The sequence below is a fragment of the Cricetulus griseus genome, chromosome 7, assembly GCF_003668045.3.
Source record: "Cricetulus griseus strain 17A/GY chromosome 7, alternate assembly CriGri-PICRH-1.0, whole genome shotgun sequence".
Lineage (NCBI taxonomy): Eukaryota > Metazoa > Chordata > Mammalia > Rodentia > Cricetidae > Cricetulus > Cricetulus griseus.
In genome coordinates, this window is record NC_048600.1 from 25800658 (window position 1) to 25813622 (window position 12965).

The 12965-nt window shown below is 48.5% G+C and overlaps 1 protein-coding gene across 1 annotated transcript in view; it reads right to left on the reverse strand.

The window, feature by feature from the left end:
- Window positions 1-2768, reverse strand: part of Lpin1 (lipin 1) — a 39876-nt gene extending 37108 nt beyond the window's left edge. Inside the window, 2 exon segments of the mRNA NM_001244017.1 lie at window positions 1808-1903; window positions 2577-2768. Coding sequence (NP_001230946.1) covers window positions 1808-1903; window positions 2577-2768 — 288 coding nt within the window.
- Window positions 2769-12965: the final 10197 nt, after the last annotated feature.

Genomic DNA, 12965 nt, shown 5'->3' on the forward strand with positions numbered 1-12965 from the left:
CTCCAACGTTGGCACATGCTGTGGCACAGGTGCACACAAATATAAACTAGTAACAAAATTGAAACTCGGACATGGCAGCACCACCTGAAGCACTGCACAAAGTGAAAGATTGTCAGACACAAACACAGCATTCCCTATTTGATTTTGTCCATATGAAAGCTCAAAAAAAGGTGTGCTCCCTGGTTTTGTGTGTCACCTTGACACAAGCTAGAGTCATCAGAGAGGAAGGAGCTTCAGTTGAGGAAATGCCTCCTTGAGATCCAGCTGTAAGGCATTTTCTCATTTAGTGATCAATGGGGGAGGGCCCAGGCCACGGCTGATGGTGCCATCCCTGGGCTCCTGGGTTCTGTAAGAAAGCAGGGGGAGCAAGCCAGTAAGCAGCACCCCTCCATGGCCTCAGCATCAGCTGCTGTCTCCAGGTTCCTGCCCTGCTTGAGTCCCTGTCCTGACTTCCTTTGATGATGAACAGCAATGCTGAATTGTAAGCTGAATGAACCCTTTCCTCCCCAACTTGCTCTCTGGTCATGGTGTTTCATCATAGCAACAGAAACCCTAACTGAGACATGGGGACATTTATACGCAGGTAACTTAGCAGTTGCTTTGGGCTCCGGAGCTGGAAGATTGGCTGACTATAAAGAGGTGGTACATTTAAGATGAGATATTGCTTTTTCAGGTGGCTAAAGCAATTCTGAAACTGACCAGAGTGATGGCTGCGTGTATCTGTGAACAGACTGAAAACCACTGGACTGCACCTGTGGTAGCCAAAATGTGTGGGTGTCTCAATACAACTGTCACGAAATCATGGGTAAGACTGCTTGCTTGCTGTAAATGTAAGAGCTGTAAAGTAAGAGAACTTGAGTTCAGATCCTCAGCATCCTTGTAACAGCTGGACATGACCACACAGCGCCTGTAACCCCAGCATTGGGGGACCACAACAGATCAGTGCCCCTCCAGATTCAACAAAGCAACAAGCTTCAAACTCCAGGAGAGAGCCTGTCTCAAAAATAGGATGGAGAGTGACAAAGAAAAACACCCGATGCCCCCTTCTGGCCTCCACATGTATGTGCATCAGCACCATCACTAGTGCACACACATGCATATACACCATACACAGACATATGTGGTAGTTTGAATATAATTGACGCCCCCATAATCTCACAGGGAGTGGCACTATTAAGAGGTGTGGCTTTGCTGGAGTGGGCATGGCCTTGTTGGAGGAAGTGTGTCACTGTGGAGGCAGGCTTTGAGGTTTACAATGCTCAGGATACCGCCCAGTGTTTCAGTCAACTTCCTGTTGCCTTCTGATGTAGCCAGCATCATGGTCGCCATGTTCCACTCCATGCTTCCCGCCACCACAATAATGGACTGAACCTCTGAACTGTAAGCCACCCCAATTAAATGTTTTCCTTGTTAAGAGCTGCCATGGTCATGGTGTCTGTTCACAGCAATAGAAACACCACATATACACAGTAACAATAATAGAAAATGAAAAGGCCGTGGTCACTTACTAAATTAAAATGAGGATACTCAGTCATTTCAGATTTGTCACACCAGCACAGTTTGGCCAGTGTATAATACCAGCCCCTCTGTCTCCTGGAAATGGCAAGTTAGTTGAAGTGGGCCGGGACTGGGTCTCTGAAGTCTCAGCACACACACTGCTTGCCTGGCTCAGTCCTTCTGAAGGAGAGCAAGTACTCTGCTCTGATGCCAACATGTACCCAACAAAGGACCCAGAATCCCACCTGCCTGTGCCTGTCTGCTGTGTCTCCAGACCCTGAAGTGACCCTGGACACCCAGCCACCCTCACCTGATCATTGTCAGTCTCTTCAACGAAAAATGCTTCTCCATTGTCTCCCAACTTCATGTGCAGGTCCACAGACTCACCATTGATTTCTATGTCCACCTGAAGGGAGAACACAAAGAACAACACAGTGAGTGTCCAGTAGGTGTCCCTATCCAAGCACCCCTGCTCTGAGCACTGGGAATGGAGGGAGGGAACTTGGCTTTCCAAACATGGCTATACTGGTCCTTTTTAATATCTCCATTGCTGTTCCAGAACCTTCCACTCCCCACCAACATGCATTACTGCCCCCTGGAGAATGAGAGAGGCTTGTGACTGAAACCCAACCAGTAGAATACCATTGGAAGTAACTACATAGGACTTCTGAAACCAGCTCATAAAAACACTATGTTCACCTAATGTCCCCCGAGCAGCTGCCATGCAGTAAGGGGGCAATGGGGTCAGACCACATGGCAGGGCTCTGGCTGGTAGCCTCAACCGAAAGCACAGAACCAGCCCCCAGGCACAGAAGGGAGTGGGCACTCCTCTCTTTGCAGCTCCAGGCCCCCTGCCATGCCCTGCCCTGCCCTGTCTGTCGTGCCTTCTGAGACTCCGACTTGATAAGCAGGGGTGTGCCCAACATCTTGGAGTAACTGACACTGCCTTAGTAACCAGAACCATGGGATATAGGCGAGCATTAAATTATACAAGGAGGCATGGTAAGTCCAAGAGCTCAGGACAGGAGACAGTGCCCTTGTGCTGCTGTTCTCTGTGGAGAGGGGTACCCAGGCCTCACCACTTTCTCCCGAGAGCGCAGGACGCCCATCTTCCCAAAGCGCACGTGGAAAGGAGAGCACTGCAGGCTGCCATTGGGCTGGCGGACGACAATGATGTCAATACATCCTGACAGCGTGGCGGGGTTCAGTCCCTTGTAGAGCTCCTTCACAGTCACAAACACCTGACCCGCCAACTGCCCCACGTAATTCATTGTCTGAACCTGAGAGACAAGACACATCATACAAGTTCACAAGGGCAGTTAACACGGGATGGCCACTCAGAGCCTCCAGCTCAACGCTCAGCCATGTCAATGTCAACGATGTAGTGTACACATTCTTTCACACTTAGACCTCATCATTTGTTTCTGGAATGTTCTCCACAGCACCCCTGGGATGGTCCATTTCTCCCACTCCATCAAGAAGCTCAACATCCTTCCCACCACAGGGTCCAGCACAGAGAGGCCCAGAAATCCTAATGGAGGGTACCACTGGGCTCAGTCCCAGCATGACTATGGATGTGATGACCTAGAACACTTGTTTGGCATTGTTGTCTCAATGTCAAACATAAGAAAGCCTGGGACCCTAGAGTAAAGAGAGAGCACCTCACTTGTGTGGCTAACAGGAGGGAGTATCTCACAAGGGAAATATGGGAAATATGACAATGCAGGTAACTGTTTTGGTCTCCTCCTCATTCTTCCATTCTCTCAGTCCTTCCATGCTCTCTTCCTTGATGTTCCCTGGGCCTCAGAGGAGGTGACATCGATGTCCCAGTTAGGGCTAAGCACTCAGCACCCACTTATTCTCAACACTTTGAGTTATGAGTCCCCCCATCTTGAACAGTGCTCACTGAAAGGTGTCCCTAACCTAGTCTGAGAGCTGCACCTGCCTGTGTGGGTGAACATTAACTGTTCAGGGGCTGGCCAGACGGCGCCACTGGTAAGGGCACTTGGCAACAAGCCTGAAAACCTGAGTTCATTCCCTAGGACCTACACGGATGAATGGGAACCAATTCCCACAGATTATCCTCTGACCACCATATATTCACAGTGGCATACACACCTACACACACAAAGTAATGTCATAAAAACGACTATTTAGAAAACATTCACAGTGGCATACACACCCACATACGAAAAGTAATGTCATGAACATGACTATTTAGAAGGCAGTTTAATCATGTGTCCATTTGGCAAAACAAAGGGCCTGTGACCTCCCTAGCCGTAAGCTCTTGACCAGTTCTACAGTGTTAGGTAAACATTGTCTCCATGGAGCAGACTTCAGACCCAATCAGGAAGCAGCTGGCTTCCTCACAAACATGCTACTACTGCACCATGGGCATACCTCACATGGCAGTTCAGTGTTGTAGCACATAGGGTCTGTAGTCCAGAGGGATAGCTGTTGACTTTTCCTCCATCATCAGTCTCCCTAGCATTGACACTATGAATGCTAGGCAACAGACAGACAATGGCTCTTACCAGCTCCCATCTAGACCCTGCCTGCCCAAACATTCTCTGACAACTCCAGGGGACACATATGTTAAGTCATTTACACAACCAGCCAACCACTTGCCATCCTCAGCACACATCTGGGACTTCTACCCTACCAGACTTAGCACTAAGGCTCATAAAAAAGACACAGTCCCTGGCATAGGTTTGTAAGAGAGAATTGATACACCTGTAATAAAAATAGAAGCCAGTGGTAACACATCACTATAATCCCAACACATGGGAGGTGGAGGCAGGAGGATTGGGTTTCCATGTAACCAGCCTGTGCTAAGTCAGATCCTGACTCAGAAAACAAAATAAAACAAAAAGAAGAGGGGTGGAGTTCCCAAAAAGAACTACAATTTAAAAAGCACAATGTTGCAACCCTCACATTCTTATGTTGAGTGTTGCCCTCCACATTAAACTTGAGATTTTAACTTAGCTGTGTCCAGCAAAAGAGGAAAACTTCCAACTCTCCATCCTTTTGGGAGCATTTTTAAGGCTGTTTTGCACAATTTTTGTTATGTCTCATAGCCCTGTGGCTCTCACAATAACCCTGTTGGTAGGAGGCCTTTCACAGGAAGAAACCGAAAAGGAGGTCCCAGCATCACAGAGCTGATGCCCATGGTCCCAGGTTTGGCATCAAGCTGCCGGACTAGAAGCAGGCTCACTGGATTCTGAATCAACTCTATGCTAGTTCCGTGTGACGTCTACCATGGCCTCCCCTAATCCCACCCTGCTCCCACAGGGCCTGTGCTTATCACTGCAACAACAGACCAAGTTCTTTGGCAGGAAAGTCCCAGCCCAGGCCAGCTAAGACCCACCTTGCTACTTTCCACATTGTGGAACACACACAGCTCTCATTTCAAAGGGAGTAAGAGAAGGTTTATTTTAAAGCAAATACAGGTGAGCATTGCCCATAAACACAGATTCCGGTTGCCTGGAATGCCGGTCCTGGGTGCCACCCTTAGGAAATTTACATGAGATTGTAACTCACCAGACAAAGAAAGGCATGCATCAAGATATTTACCTAATAACTGGCAGGGACCACATACGCAGTGTATACAGTAAAGAGAGAAAACTGCTACAGGCTTCAAGTGTTATCCAGTGACAATGCTAACATCTGAACTGGTGGGAGCCAGTAGAATACATTTGCAGGGTACTGATAGTCAAAAAGGAAGTTAGATCAGTGTGGTGGTTTGAATGATACATACTCCCCACCTCCCACCTCCCACCGGCCCCATAGTCTGGGCATTTGAACACTGGACACAACAGCTGGCAGCCCTGTTTTGGAGAAGTCTAGGCAATGGAGCCATGCTAGAAGTACATTGCATGGGGGAGGGGGGAGGGCTTTGAGATGTAAAAGCCTCCATCACTTCCAGTTCATTCTCTCTGCTTCCTGCCTGCATTTGACAATGTGAACCCTCAAGCTTCCTATTCCAGCCACCTGACCTGAGCTTGCTGCCATACTCCATACTGTGAGAACTCTGTTTCCCCTGGGACCACAAACCAAAACAAACCCTTCCTTCTGTAAGTCATCTTGGTCATGGTGTTTTATCACATCAACAGTAAAGTAATTAATATAGTCAGACAATGGTGTGGACAATGAATGGCTGCTAAGAATACTAAAAGTAGCCCAAGATAATTCAGCTCTAGACCAACAAGATTCTAACCCTCCACAATCAGTTAACAGTTTAGCCTTCTAGAATCTTTAGATTCTGGGTGTTTCTCTTGGGGGGGGATGGGGAGGGGGACCAGTTTACTCTGTGTAGGAAAGAAAGTTTCTCAAAGTTGTGGGGGGGGGCGGTTAACCAATCTCAGCATCCCAGCTTCCCAGGGTCCTGCTGAAGGGACCAGCTCTTCATTTCGGCAGCCGTAACAGCTGAACATGTACTTGCCTGACCTTGTCTTGGTCACTAGGAGGTCAGATGCCTGCCTCGTGGCAAGGAACCAATCAGAAGTTAGCTGGTGACTCTATGCTTTATGGCTCTGGGTGTGCTTTACGGACAAGTGCACAGCAATGACGCGCAGAGCATAGCAACCACCCTGGGAGGGCCTATGGGCCATAACAACCAGTTAACCAATCAACACAGGGCAAACCCTCCAAGCCTAGACACTCCCCTTACACTGCCCTATAAGCTCTCTATGCAGTGGCTTCTTGCCATCTTTACTAGCCATCCGCCATGGTGGATGGATGAAAGGCCCAAGCTAACATGGGGTTAGCTTGTTAAACAACTGCAATAAAGCCTCTTGCTATTTGCATCAAGCTTTTGCCTCCACATGGTGATTGGGGTGGCAGTGGTACTGAGCTGAGATCCTGGGGGCCTGAGCCTCAGGGGGTCTTACACTGCAAGACCCAATTCAAGTTCTAACAGGTCACAGAAAAGGAGAGATGAGGGGAGATAAGGGATTTTCCCACTCGGCTTAGCACCCCAGAGAGGCACCCTTCATCACCAACACCCATGTCTACTCTGCCCTATGACCTCAAGAAAGCAACCCTCCCAGGCACAGAAAAGAGTCCAAGCTGGATGAAGCCCTATAGCTTTGTTGCTACAACAGGCTCTTTTTAATGGGAAAAACCTAGAAATGGGAAGTCTTAGGTGGAGTTCCCTTGCACACCCTGAGGACTCCCTCCCTGGGTGACTGTCCACTGTGTGAGCAAAGGGTGTGGCAGGCATGTTTTCTTACTGAAAATAGCCAGAAGCAGCTGTCTGCTGGAAACCTGTGCAAGTGTTAAAAAGGTCTCTGTGTGGGCACCGAGACACTGTTCATAAGCCCCATGGCACAACAGTCTAGACAATCTGAACTGAGCTTTTTTTTATAATAATAACAACAACACGCTGCCCCCACAAACTCATAAAGCTTACTACCATTAATAAGAATATAGGAAGTACTGTCAAGTAGGTGGGGGGCTGGGGGCCCTGTGCCCTGTTGCTGGGAAGGGAAAATGATGTAGCTACCTGAAAACAAGCATGGCAATTCCTTGAAAATGGAAAATAGAGTTACCCTCCAATCTAGCAATTCAGTGTCGAGGTGTATCTTCCAATTAACTGGAATCAGGGCCTTGAGAAGGTATTTGCACACTCACAACATCCAAAAGGGAGAATCAAACCCCGAGATCCATCTCCAGGGCGACAGCATGTGGGAGGATGGACAGTTTATTTAGTCTTCCAAAGGAGGAAAACTATGGTGGCTGAAGAGAAGGCTTGGAGGAGAGAGTGCTTGCTGTGTGAGAGGGAGGAGTAGAATCCCGATCCACAACACCTACATAAAGTCAGTCAGGCTGTTAGACCCCTGGAAAACTCAGGCCTCCGGGGTCTCAAACCACAACCACGGTCACCCCATCACCAGGCGGATTCAAAAACTTGCTGCAAACTGCATGAGGCTTTATTGTTGTTTAACGAGCTAACCCCATGTTAGCTGGGGTCTTTCACCCACACGCCATGGCGGATGGCTAGCAAAGACAGCTCGAAGGGGCTTCAGAGAGATCTTGCAGGGCAGCGTAAGGGGAGTGTCTAGGGGTACGCACAGGCTCAGGATTGGTGTGCCTCCAGGCTTGGAGGGCTTGTCCTGTGTTGATTGGCCAACTGGTTGTTATGGCCCATAGGCCCTCCCAGGTTGGTTGCTATGCTCTGCCCATCATTGCTGTGCACTTGTCCGTAAAGCACACCCAGAGCCGTAAAGCATAGCGCCACCAGCTAACTTCTGATTGGTTCCTTGTCACAAGGCAGGCATCTGACTTCTAGTAACTAGGACAAGGTCATGGCAAGCATGTGTTACTGTCATGGCTGCCGAAATGAGGAACTGGTCCCTTCAAGGCATGGTGGCACACCTGTAACAAGAGCTTAGAAGGCAGGGAAGGGGATCCCCAAGGCAAGTTGGCTGGCTAGACTTGCCCAATCAGTGAGCTCCGGGTTCATCAAGAGACCTGGATCCAGCATCTACCCTTGGCCTCTACATACATGTACACACACACACATGTAAGAAAAGGAGGGGAGAGGATTCTGCAAGCTGTCACAACACAGACTGGATAAGCCAGGAGGGCAGAGAGGGTGGTGAAAGAGCTATCTTGAGAAGACACGAAGGTAATTTGAGTAGACTGGAGGCTATGGGGGCTGGGAGGGGACAGAAATGTGGAGTGAGTGACCTCTGGACAAAGGGTTTCTGTTCTGGAGGAGTGCAGTGATAAAAATGACTTAAGGGCTGGAGATGCAGCTCAAATGGTGCAACATTTGTCTGGCATGCACAAAGCCCTGGGTTCGAGCCCCAGCACTGCGTGCAGCCAGGTACAATGCAATCCCAGCACTGGGGAGGTAAAGGCAGGAAAATCAGAAGTTCAAAGTCAGCCTAGGATTGATTGGGGCCAGCCTGGGCTACATGAGACACGCCCCCCCAAAAAAATTTTAAGTAAAAGACTTTGAGATGCAGGGGACAGCTCCACCCCAGAAGGCATGTGACCTACAGTGGCCTTTAACAGGCAAGATGGGTGGGGCGGGCATGGCTCTTTCTCTGGCCCACCCACACCCAGTACAAGGCTCTCCTCTCAATAAGTCCTGCACAAACTTTTCTTTAAAAGTTCTACGCTATCAAAGCACTAGATGGAAAGTCCCAAATTTCACTTCCTTCAGCTGCACTGCCATTGAAAAACTCAAGGAAGACGCTAATTCTATTAGCCTGAAGATAAGCAGCCAGAATAACCCTGCCAGGGCAGAGGTGCCTCCCACGGGGCCAGGGGTCATAATCCCATTACTGGTGTTGGAGCTTCCTTGAAAGCACGTGAGGAGGCAGAAAGGGAGAGCTTTGGTCTGAAGAATAAAGCAAGTGTCTGGGATAGTTCCAGGGTGAGGGGAGATCAGAGGAACCAGAGAGAGCAAAGAGAGCAAAGCGGGAACACTGACGTCTCTGGTGGACCTGCTGGAAGATGCTTGCCTCCAGACTGCTTTCCAGTCTGCTGCCTTTTATCTTGAAATTTGGCAAGATACTGCACCTGGCAGGGTTCAACATGCTGGAGACAGGACTCTGTAGTCCCTGGCTCAAGCATATTTTGAAGGAGAACTTGACCAGTTAGTTCTCAGAGGATCCACTGATCTGCCTGGAATTTTCTAGAGCAATAGTTCCTAATCCTCCTTATGCTTTGACCCTTTAAGACAGTTCCTTGTATTGTGGTGACCCCCCCCAACCATAAAATTATTTTTGTTGCTGCTTCATAACTAATTTTGCTACTGATATGAATCATAATATAAATCTCTGATGTGTAGGATATCTGCTATACGACCCCTCTGATAGGGTTGTTTGGCCACCCAAAGAGGTCATGACCCACAGATTGAGAACCACTGTGCTAAAGCAATGTGGGACTTTGTGGAACTCTGGAGTCACAAAATATACAGACTCTTTTTTCCTTAGATGGCTTCTAGGTTGGCATTCTGAACCAACACTAAGTTCTCTGAAAAGCCATCTCCAGGTAAGAGCTTCCTAGATAGATGCGGAGCTCACATGGGGAAGGGAACCCCACTTTAAGACCCCAACCTGCAGCTGGAGGCCACACACCCTCCTGCATCAGTCCTGACATTCTGCAGGTGCGTGGCACAACCACCACCCCAGCCTCAGACTGTCCCAGAAGTGGCCTAGGTACATCATCAAGAAGTTCCACAAGTCTCATGACTCCAAATCTAGTTATGACATTAGAAAAGTCTACATTTAATCCAAAATTGGCAGAATCCATCAATCAGTAGCCTTCATGAACTCCAAGAAATGCTTTTTTTTTTTCTTTCTCGGTTTTTTTTTTTTTTTTTAATCTGCCAAAATTCAAAAGCCCTGCCATAGCTCTCTTAACCCCACCATTTTATTAATGCCATTCCACCCCCTGGAATATTAACATCATTTGAGGGTGGCTTCGGGTCAACTCCACTGAAAACTTGTCACAATAACACAAGGCACTCACAAGACAACAGAGGATACCTGGACAATTATGTACAAGGAGGTCATAAGCCCAGATTCACACAGACATTCAAATCCAAAGAGAGATGGTGAGGTCCACAAAGTATGATTCTCAAAAGCCAGAGGACTGGAGTTTAATCTCAGCACCCACAAAAAAGCCAGGCACATTTGAGCAACTGAGGAGGAGTGGGGCACACTGAGGAGGAGTGGGGAACACTGGGGAGGAGTGGGGAGCATCAGAGAAGAGTGGGGGACACTGGGGAGGAGCCGGTGAAATCCCTGGGCCTCACCGGGACAGTCAATCCAACTGAACCAATTGTAACAGGTTCATTTAGAGATCCTAGCTCAAAAGATAAGGTAGACCTAAGGAAGGTCCACGTCTGGCCCCTCATGTGCACATGCACACACTCATCTGCAAACACACTTGCACACAGACATACCTACCTACACACACACACACCTCTGCATGCACACACACCTGCAAACACACATGCACTTGCACGCACAGACATACCTACCTACACACACACAGACACTCCCACTTGCACACACACATACCTGCACACGCATACATAAAAATGGTTAATTTTTAAAGCCCCTAAAACAAAACATTCCACAAGTACTCCAATAGTGAGAGTAGTATCACAGACCATACACACTCAATGCTCCGGTCATTACCAAGACAAAGTCCCAGGAATAACTAACCATTTGGCACATATTAGCAGACCCCAGCAATTCCACAGCAAGAACTGATTCTTCAGATAAAGAAGATCATGTTTTTAGCATGTGTGTTCACACAAGCACATGCATGCATGCATCACAGCACATATGTGGACCTCAGAGGACACCTAGAGGGAGTCCGTTCTTTCTTTCCACAGAACTAGGGAGAGTTTGTTCTTTCTTTCCAGGAATGTGGATTCCAGAAAGCAAACTCCAGTCATGCTGTCTGGCAGCAGGCACCTTTACCAGCTGAGCCATCTCACCAGCCCCCAGAAACAACACCATCTTTGTGAGTGGCAGTAATGGCAGACCTGACTGTGATGGGGGAAAAGCCAAGGTCACTTTGAGATCAACAAGACCCTGGAGTAATAAATTATGGACCATCCACATTATATATGGAACACTTTGAGCCTATTAAAAGTGGAAGGGAGTTGCAGGCTCTATATAAACACCCACACTCACAGGGAGCGGGCAGGAGACCTTGGCTTTTCCATCCACGGGTAGCTCTTCCACATCAGTACACTCGGTCTCAGGGTCTCCATGCCAATGAAAACTACTCAGCAGAAAAGGGATGTGAAGGGGCTGGTGAGATAGCAAGCCTGAGGACCTCAGTTCAATCCCTGGAGCCCATGGGGGAGGGGCAGAGAAGAGACTCCATGAAACTGTCTTCTGACCTCCACACTCATACGGTGACACACATGCATGCATGCATGCATGCAGACACACACACACACACACACACACACACACACACACACAGAGAGAGAGAGAGAGAGAGAGAGAGAGAGAGAGAGAGAGTTTTGAATATTGCTTCTGATAAGGTTGCCCAAGTGGCAGGGACATGGTCCCTGCCCTGGTTGCAAGGTTGGAAGGTCGGGCTAAGTGATTCTTCAACTTCTCAGAACAGAGCTCTGGCAACAAGGGGGTATTATTATAATCCCAGGTAATGACTGTCCTTATGTCCCTGCCTAGAAGCACTCAGGGCCTAGCCAGCAGGAAAGGGGGACATAAAAGATACAATGTGGCCCCTGTGCTCTGCCACACTGCCTGGATGGGGACTCAGAACCTCGGCCCTTAACCGTTAGCTCCTTGGCAGGGCACAGGACCTTTGCTCTCCTTGGAAGTGCCAATGTCTTCTCACACACTTGCGACAGCCCTCTAGCCAGTTGCACATCTTGGTCAAAGATACTCTGCTCCTGGGACCTCTGGACCTCTCTGTACCTCCCCCTCCAAACCCGCTCCAGCCATCAGTAATGGTCACATATCCCCTGCCTGTCCAAGAGAACTGCAGCTCCATTCTGAACCTGTAAGATGAGTGATTTAAACAGCACCCATCACCCAGCGGTACTAGGAACTAGCCTATGAATGGTCCTCTCCACAGTCTACACTCCAGGCAAAAACTGGGGACTGACCCAACAGTGACAAACAGCTCCAATATATATATTGCAGCAGAGTATTTTTGAGTATTTAAATTTAAAATATTCAGATTGTACCAGGGGACACTACTGGATCAAATGAATACGGAGGGATTGGAAGAGTGTACTCATGTTCCATAATAAACACAGTTTCAGGCAGGGTATGATGGCCCACGCCTGTGATTCCAGCATCCATCAAGAAGGCTGAGGCAAGATGATCCTGAGTTCCAGGTTAGCCTGAGCAACACAGGTCAAGCCCGGCCTGGGCTACACAGCAAGTTCTGGCCCAGTCCAAGCTGCAACAGCTCCGAATTCACATGAGGACATCTGAGTGTAGCCAGATCACCCGCCAGCCTGCATCACTCACTCCTGGTTGTTTTTTAATAGGCTCCAAAGACCAGGGCTATTAGCGCACAGGACACCAACCCCATGCCCAGCCATCCTAGAACAAGGTATCCATCCGGGTAAACATCCCCACCTACGTACTCGCTAAAATCAATTCATATAATTATTGGTCCCTTTCAGAGAGAGAAGACACCAGAAAAAAAAGTAGTTCATTTTTGGACCTGAAGCTAGCTAGCATCAACTAGCCAGGACTAGCCCAGCTCTACAAAGGGTCCTCAGTGGTACCCTGAGCTCCCCGGCTTAGAGTAACAATCCGAAGTGGCTCTGAGGCATCTCAATTCATTTGGGCAACAATCTGGTTAAATGAAGTATGGTTTGGTTGTTTTGTGTGTGTGTGTTTTTCCACTCACTCTAGATAGCAAAACTGATAACCAGGCTCCAGAAGTGATGTCTGTAGCCCAGCTATCAGTGGTCAGCTGTCTTGCCATCTCCTGGTTTTTCCCTCTCT